Raw genomic sequence first — 9,325 nt, 5'->3', positions numbered from 1 at the left:
CGATAACATTCAGAACAGAGTTATCGTTCGTGTTCAGCCACGTGTAGAGTGGTTGACAATATAAACATTGGGTTGCTTAAAAAATCATAGTCATGTTTGATGCTTATGGTGTGCAATACCATGTTTTTAGAAAAATAATGGGTGTCTGTTTTGCATAAAAACTTAGTATATCGAGCCATTTTCAAGGGACATTCTGCATAAAATAGTATAGTCTGTTTCACTATTGATGCTATTACTAGATCAGGCGCGGATCGAAAATTAATCCTCAGGGGGGATCTTTACAAGCATGTTAATTGTTGCAACATCAGACAAAAACTATTTTTTGTATTGTCGCATTTATTTCTAGAACACATTTTATCCAACATAATGAATATAAAGTTTAAAATGAATAAACCTCTAGATTTTATATTTGCTTACAAGTACATGTACCTAGATTCTATGAAATAGACTATAAACACGAGGCATGATTTTTACTGCGAAACTGAAAGGGTCAAATAAAATCACGTGGTCTAAAATTTAAATGACAATAACATTCGCAGGGGTGTTAATGTTCCGCGGTCTTCCGTGTCGTCACGCTGTTATATACAATCATGTAGATTGTATATAACAGCGTGACGACACGTCGCAAATGATAACAAACTTTTATTGTACTAAATGGTACTAACATTTTCGTCTAGAAAATTATGAACCAGAAAAATTGGATATCGATTTAGTTTGAAACAAATTACGTTTATCTAAGTCAGTAAAATTGCTGAGACATGGCGGAAAGACGCGATGATAGGAGTTACACGTATGACCCTGTGTACCGCCATCTTCTGAGGGCCAGGGAGCTAAGTCAACTTAACGTCGTCCCTCAGGACCTGAAGGCTGAAATCAACAGGGCTGTTGAGTTGTTACAGGTAAGAAAAATTAAGTAGGTTGGCATGTAACATCGTTAGAAAGGGGGGCAGACTTATCCGAATCTTGACAAGCTCCCCCCCCCCCCCCCCCCCGCGGGAGGGGAGGGGCAAAAAAGAGGACCATGGCCCACATCGCTCACCTATGCAACAATAACTATAACGAAATCAGCTTTGTGGAGTCATATATACAAAATATCTGGACAATGTTGTAGAGTGAGTCAACACCCCCTCCGGATCCCCCTGCCATTCTTCTTATGCAACGTACTGTGTGTATATGTGTAATGTACAATGTCATGATGAAATTGCAGGTTACATGGAACTGTTAAGTAGACTCTTACAAATACTTGTATCCTGAATCATCGAAGCTTTATTCAGGTTGTCTAGAATCTAGTCTCATTCACCTGTTCCGGAAATGTTAACATGCATATGTACTAGAATACTATATAAATAGTGCCTGTTTGGGAGGGTAAGAGTTGAAATTGACACCCCGAGAAAGCCACAGTCAACCGACTCGAAGCGGAGGTTGACAATGGTTGTCGAAGGGTGTCAATTTCAGCTCTTAACCCTCCCAAACAGGCACTATTTGTTTTATTATGTCTTAATTGCAAAGAAAATACTTCGGAATGATGTGAATTCTATGGCGAACCGTACGCGCATAATTTACGCGCATGTAACAATTCGTTTTGTTATACTTTCATGTTAAATACTGAAATCTGATTGGTTAAGACGCAGTTCTTAATCCGTTTTGTTATACTTTCATGTTAAATACTGAAATCTGATTGGTTAAGACGCAGTTAATAATATTTACTATTACCCTCAGCGTTAGCAACGCACTTGGCAACGGGTAATTCACGTTATTCCTATATAAAAGCAGTAAAATTTTCTTAAAAATTTTAAAAAAGACATTCAGTATAACAAAATAAATAGTGCCTGTTTGGGAGGATAACAGTTGAAATTGACACCCCTCGAAAACCATTGTCAACCGACGCGAAGCGGAGGTTGATAATGGTTTTCGAGGGGTGTCAATTTCAACTGTTACCCTCCCAAACAGGCACTATTTATATACTATTACCCTCAGCGTTAGCAACGCATTTAGCAACGGGTAACATTACAAATTGTTACATGCGCGAAAAATTATGCGCGTACGGTTCGCTGTAGAATTCACGTTATTCCTATAGTAAAGCAGTAAAAATTTCTTAAAAATTAAGACATTCAGTATAACAAATTAATAGTGCCTGTTTGGGAGGATAACAGTTGAAATTGACACCCCTCGAAAACCATTGTCAACCTCTGCTTCGCGTCGGTTGACAATGTTTTTCTCGGGTGTCAATTTCAACTGTTACCCTCCCAAACAGGCAGTATTTATATAGTGTTACCCGTTGCCAAGTGTGTTGCTAACGCTGAGGGTAATAGAACGGATTATCAACTGCGTCTTAACCAATCAGATTTCAGTATTTAACATGAAAATATAATAAATTAATATGTAACAGTTGTCCGGCCAACAGTCCTAAATGTTTATTTCTTTGCGTAAAAATATTTTGAGTAACTGTTGTAAATGACCAGTACCCATAATCCAGTCAATTAGAGCCTCTGTTCAGAATGTATTGAAGCATTGATAGATCGGTCTTTTTAAAGCAAAGATGCTTATATTGTGAAGACCAAACAACAAAGCCTAGTCCGGCCCTTGACCATCTGATTAAGGAGACCTTCGCTTATCCGTGGGAAGACGCTCACAAAGAAGGCAGGGTGTCATACTATGCGACTCCCAGTATGTTGACAGGGAATGATGAAGGTACACGTATATATATATATATATATATATATATATATATATATATATATATATATATATATATATATATATATATATATATATATATATATATATATATATATATATATATATATATACATGTCTACATTGTAATGTGACATCGATCATTTCACTGCTTGTCGAAAAGGCCCGTGACGATTATCATTAATTACATTTATGTCGGAAAAGTCCTAGTTTTAGCGTTTTGCAATATTTTGTTTTTAACGTAAAAAAAAAAGCTTTCCTGAACATCACAAATATAATTTTTTTTTGTCACCAGAATTTTCAATACATGTTTCTATTGCCCTTTTCCCCAATCCTATTTACATTTCATCTAACTACATACTTTGCGTCAACTATCAACCTAATTATGCTGTTTCTTTGTGCTCTTTTTTCTATTTTTCTGATAATTTAAAATATTCATTAAAAAAAACTTAAGTGATGATCAAATTATGGCAAGAGACGGTTTACAAAGAGCTCTTCCCGACTTGTAAGCATCACACACGGTCGATCTTGCATAAAATTGGGCTTTGAGATATCCTTGCGCCCGATGTTACATGTTATCACCTGTATTTTTAAATCTATTATTTTTTTTTTTGATATTTCTTCAGTGTCCGCTTCACCTCATACTTTAATATTTTTTCCAAAATTCCTATTTTTTCTTTCTGCTAATTATTCTGATTACTCCAATGATATGACCAAATAATCCAGTCTCTGACATCTGTGTATTAAAAGTATAAATTACCTCGGAAAATATCAAACAATAAAATAAACACTGGAAAAACATTGCACAACCCTTTTAACAAGAGCTTGGACTTTAAGCAGTACGTGACCTACTCCGTTTGATGAGGGCGAGGTTTACTTAAACAATAAAATGCTTTCTTTGGTGATTTATGCGGGATATGAAGGTGGCGACATTGCAGAAAAATACATAGCCCGGGTTATGTGAATTGTTTCTGCAATGATTGCAACCTTCATAATCCGCATGAATTATCAAAAAAGTGCATTTTATTGTTACATCTTTCTTTTAACTAATTAATAAATTGATTATGAAAAGTAAGTAAAATTCGCTAAATTACTGTTAATGTACGTCAGTACGTTAGCTTAAAGAAACAGCCAAATCGTCTCCTGTGAGACTTTGAGTCTGACATCATCATTATTTTGAAAATAAATCAGGGAGAAATGAAATGAAAACATTAATATTAATACTTCTATTCAGCATTGTTAATATGCTCCCCCCCCCCCTTCATACTGGCTTGAAATACCTCTAACTCATAAGGGGGTAATTATCAACCCGATCAATTGATAAATAGAATGGTATACGACTTTTTATCTTCAGTACTTGTTTGTTATTGCATTACTATACATGTAGTGCATTTATTGAAGACACTAAATTCACGCATTAGTTAATTTTGTACATGTATTAACTTTTTTTTTTTACTTTTTTATCTTTACTTTTTAATGTATATACTTTTTACACTTGAAGCCCAGTTAATAAAACTGATAACAAGTGCCAGCAAGGCTAACATGGCACTGGAAATTGGACTTTACACTGGTTGTTCCTCACTTGCGATGGCGGAAGCGCTTCCTAAAGACGGCAAAGTGGTCTCTTTGGAAATTGAGAGAGGCATCGCGGATGTGGCAAGATCTTTTCTAGATAGATCACCAGTAGGGAATAAAATCGAAATTATGATAGGTTTGTAATGACAATCTAGTTAAAGGCATAAATCAAAATGGAAATATCGAACCTTCATTGCATATAAAGTCAACACCTGAATTAATATCATGTGAATTTTATTTTTGTTAAGGACCAGCTATAAACAGCTTGGAAATCTTGGCGGAGAAACGAATGAAATTTGATGTTATTTTCATCGATGCCGATAAAAAAGGATATGTTCAATATTACAAGGTCAGTTGAAAAGTCGTCATTTTCTATGCAATATTAATACTAATGAAGGATGCTAGGACGCTATACAACCCAATCGAACGATATAAACAGTTTAACAAAACATTTAAATCGCGCGCCATCTTGTGACGTAGTGTCTTAAAAAGTACAAGTCTAGGTGTAGTGAAGTACCTTAACTTAAATGCACAAAACTTAAGTGCATCCTGCAATTGCCTTTTGAAATTGTATAGGGACTTGCAACTGGTATATGACGCTTCGACTTACTATCAACCAATTTTTATTCCCGACGACTTTATTTCGCGATTTACCAGAGATAAACTGGTTCGCAACGATTTATTTTCACGTTCAAATCTTAAACATACTTCTGTTGTTATAGGACTGGTTCGCCTCGAGAATTATTCGCGACAACGCAGCGAATAATTTCTCGTTCGCGAATAAAAGTTGGTTTACAGTACAACCTGGTAAAAAAAAAATATTTTTAATTATGTTTTAAATGTAAGTTCCTTCTTAAATTTTTCGTATTTAATAGTATTTTGCATATAAATTGATTTGAAAAAGTTTGTACATATATGTAGAGAGATAATATGTTTTACGGTGCGACCGTTGGGGCGAGCACAGCATGTGATCAAACAATGAATTATAATAAATTAATAAAATAAAATTAACAACGTGAAATTTGAATGCCAAAAAATAAAACATACCTATTTTTCAGTAAATTTTCATTATTCATAGTTTATAAGATTTGTTATGATTTATTTATTTATATGTAGAACAATAGTTTAATCTCAGATACAATGTTGTTAAATAATAAAGATTTTAATAAATAAATATTCATTGCACTGCATCTCCTTTTTTAAAGTGATTGTGATTATGATTGATTGATTGATTTCCCCCTTTTTTTTTGCAGTAGACATTTTTTCTTAAAATAATACATATAAAACTTGACTCATCATAGAGCTCCCCCCATGCTAAATTTTTTTTCATTTTTGTCAATTTATACATAGAAAATCGACTTACCATGGATTTGCCCTTCCACTAAAAAAAAAATAATTAATGTTTAATTTTATTTTTAATTTACGCTTAAAAATATTTGCTTATCATGTTAAAAGAACATGGTGTTGTCCCCCCCCCCCCCCCCGCCCGCATGTAATAAATGGAAGTGAAAATAAAGAAACCATTGAACTGCTAAAGAGCTGAAGGATTAGAATTTTCATGATTTATTTTCTTTTTGCTTGCAAAGATTTTTTGGATGAGGCTGCCATCCACCCACCCACCCCCTTTAAAAAAAGGCGCTGCTACGTATAACGTTACGTTTCAGGAAATTACCGTAATTATAGTGAATAAAATATTTGTGAGCATTCATCCAAATTAGTGCAATTTACAACTGTTTCCTGTATCTGAAGAAATGTCCTTATTCGTCAGCTGTTCTTTATCTTAGCCTTTGCAAGATTTTAAGAGGATTTTGGTCATTTCAGCAGATTTACAATAACTTCAATTAGAGTAATTTCCCCTTATCAGTACTTATTGTGACGTCAAAGCTGACGTTGGTTAAGTGTCGTCTTACTCTTTAAAACTCCCCTGAGAAATAAAAGTATGCGAAGTATACTGTTTTATTTACTTAAAAAGCATGATGTTCTTAAAATTACACATCTTATAAACTTTTCAAAGGTTTTACTTTGATTCTCGGGAGAACGTGATGTTGGAACGTGAGGTTGGAAACCATTGGTACTATGAATTGTGGGTCAAAATTTACTGACTCCGAAAAAATATATCGGATCAATGTGTAAACGTTTGTGACGTCACACGATTATTTTTGATTGAAAGTGTACTGAGGTGAACTTTAGAGGTAACATTGACTGTATGTCGCTTACATCGTTATTGTTTTTACTGTCTAAATTTGTCTTGCTGATTCTCGTGAGAGTGTGAAGTGATAAAAATTGCCATGATTAGAGGGAACTACTGGGACGATTAAAACGATGCATTACTGGTCCGATTTACTGACGCCAAAAAAATCCGTTGAATGAATGTGCAACTAGTCCGAATTTTCTATTCACACACGCCTTGCCGGTAGAGCTCGCTTCGCGCCGGCGCTGCGCGCCGGCGAGCTGCGCTCGCTACAAAGAAGGGTGAACATCCTAGTTAGGCCCAATCAGCCAAACCATCAACCTAAGTCATGAGTTTCTGGTCCGCTCCGCTATGGATCAGAAACTCTTGACTTGGGAAGATGGGAGACCTTTAGATCGCTATATACGCGCTTTAATCAACTGACAAAAACGCTGATATTGAAATGCCCCATCTTTACAATTTTAAGGGTTTATGAACACGTGGCCTTTGCTGTAATATATGTCAGAATTGAGTCTACCTAACAGAAGTACTCTTATTATGTACCACTTTCATAATTGGTGCATCATTCTTGGAGAATCGTGTTAAGTATGTTTTGATCTGTCTTATTCAGTGTTAACATAAACTGGATTTGTTGATTACACAGTCATTTATTTTTTTTTTTCAAATATTTTTTACCGACTTTTTGTTTATAATTAATTTTTTTTTAAATAATGTCAGGGTGTCTTGCGTCTGTTTTTTTTTTTAAATTTTTGTATTCAAAATGACGTTTCAAATAAAATGTTTGATGCTATAGTATGTACATGTATCATCTTCAGAATCAGTTATTTTTTACATTATTAAGCAAAAAAAAAAGTTTTGTTTGCATGATCATTTCTCAGCTTAGTATCAATTAAAATATTCCACACAGACGATTTTTGAAAAAGATCTGCTAGCTTCACAGGGAACGATCATTGTGGATAATGTTTTGAGAGATGGAGACCCCTACTCGGGAGAGAAGTATGAATCTGACTCGGATGCGATAGTGGAATTCAACGACATGGTTCTCCGCGATAAAAATGTCCACAAGGTACGTTAGTCCCACTGCACAGAGCCATAACGTGGCTTAAGGGAGCTGGATGGTCTTGGCCATTTTCAGACAGTTTTAATCTCCTTTAAAGAAGAGTTCTGTATGAAGATAAAAGGAAAACCTTCACATTTTCAAGTTAAAAATATATGGAACATTTCTTTACTAAATTTTACTTTATAGCTAAAGATATCATTTTTGAAAAATTTAAGATAGTATATTATTGACCACCCAGCCTCCTTAATCTAGCTTTTGATGCAAACTTTTGAACAACCCCCAAACTCCTCTTCCCTCCCTCTTTTTTAGTCAACATTTAGTCGACCGTATTCTAATCTTAATGCGCGTGCAGGTATATGATTTATTAAATAAATGTTATTTCGAAATTCATAACTATTCAACCGCTGTTGCCCAAATATAATTTACATAGATATTAGGCACTTTTTGATCGTAAATTAAATTGCTACTTATCATGCTTATCCAACATCATACCTGAAATGACACCCCTCCCCCACCCCAGGCCTCCTTAATCTAACTTTTGAGGCAAACTTTTGAACAACCCCCCAACCCCATTTTTTGGTCAACATTTAGTTGACTGTATATTAATCCCAATGTGCGTGTAGGTTTATGATTTTTTAAATAAATTATATTGCAAAAATTAAGTTACGCACGCTAAAAGGAAGACAATCCATGCTCATTTCCTTTTGGCCTTCACAATGGCCGATTTTTTAAAGATTTTGTTTGCTTGAATTTGATTTTCATCATTTAATATAGAAACGGCAGTGGTTGTATATACTGTTTTAACCCTGAGAAGTTTTAAAGTATTTAAGTTGCATAATGACCTTATGAGCCTGTGTTACTGTAGGTGATGATTCCTGTGAGAGATGGAGTATACCTCATCAGAAGAATGGAGGACACGGAGAAAGCCTAATCACGCTGCACTGATTTATATAGCAATGTTAATAAATGATAGCGAATTCCTATTTTAGCCTTAGTTTCCTCTTAAAATACCCCTCTCTCTCTCTCTCTCTCTCTCTCTCTCTCTCTCTCTCTCTCTCTCTCTCTCTCTCTCTCTCTCTCTCTCTACGAAAGCGTATTTACTATTAGTGTGCCACATATATATGCACTTTACAGGTTTTTTTTATTTTCCACACTATAATCTGTAATTTACACTTTAATCTGTAAAATTTACACTTTAATCTGGAAATTTTACACTTAAAGGTATAACATTCACACTTTAATCTGTAAAATTCATACTTTAATCTGTAAAATGCACACATTAATCTGTAAAATGCACACTTTGAATGAATGTTTATATCTCTCAAACCATATCAACGGTACATGAGGTACAAAAAACAAAAATATTAACAAATGTACAAATACAGGGTCAAGTTAGGAAGAGTACAGAGTTAAATAAATATTTTTTTAACAAAAACATGTATGGACAATTTTTTAATGAATCAATGTCATTGGTATTCATAAGGTTCCCAAATTTAAAAGTTTTAACATTTGTTGAATAATTTTCTTCAATTAATTTGTTGCGGAATAAAGAAAATGCCTGGCATTCTATAACGTAGTGGCATTCGTCATCCAAAGTGTTTTTATTACATAACGAACAATTCTATGACATCTTTCTATGTTGTTCCATCTTCCAGTTTCAACTGATAATACACTTTAAAGTATAGAGAAAGAATGTAGAAAATTCGCCCATAAGTTTGAATTACAGAGTCTTTAAGAAGAGCAAATTTATCTTAGGAAACTTCCAAATGATTTAAGACTTATATTTACAAAATTTAGAACCT

The 9,325-nt window shown here is 34.3% G+C and overlaps 1 protein-coding gene across 1 annotated transcript; it reads left to right on the top strand.

The window, feature by feature from the left end:
• The first annotated feature begins 602 nt into the window (after positions 1 to 602).
• LOC128177763 (uncharacterized) lies at positions 603 to 8,504 on the top strand. The gene is made up of 6 exons (XM_052844607.1): positions 603 to 899; positions 2,535 to 2,691; positions 4,199 to 4,408; positions 4,521 to 4,621; positions 7,371 to 7,529; positions 8,389 to 8,504. Exons 1-6 carry the CDS (start codon positions 759 to 761, stop codon positions 8,452 to 8,454), a joined length of 834 nt encoding a protein of 277 aa, XP_052700567.1. The 5' UTR covers positions 603 to 758; the 3' UTR covers positions 8,455 to 8,504.
• The last annotated feature ends 821 nt before the right edge of the window (positions 8,505 to 9,325 follow it).

The sequence above is a fragment of the Crassostrea angulata genome, chromosome 3, assembly GCF_025612915.1.
Source record: "Crassostrea angulata isolate pt1a10 chromosome 3, ASM2561291v2, whole genome shotgun sequence".
Lineage (NCBI taxonomy): Eukaryota > Metazoa > Mollusca > Bivalvia > Ostreida > Ostreidae > Magallana > Magallana angulata.
Note: the sequence above shows the minus strand (reverse complement) of the source record. Positions and strands in the feature narration are given on the sequence as shown.

Coding starts and splice junctions, on each gene's coding strand:
- LOC128177763 (XM_052844607.1), top strand. CDS start 759: ATGGCGGAAAGACGCGATGATAGGAGTTACACGTATGACCCTGTGTAC. Junction 4,409..4,520: donor TAAAATCGAAATTATGATAG/GTTTGTAATGAC, acceptor ATTTTTGTTAAG/GACCAGCTATAAACAGCTTG. Junction 4,622..7,370: donor GATATGTTCAATATTACAAG/GTCAGTTGAAAA, acceptor TATTCCACACAG/ACGATTTTTGAAAAAGATCT.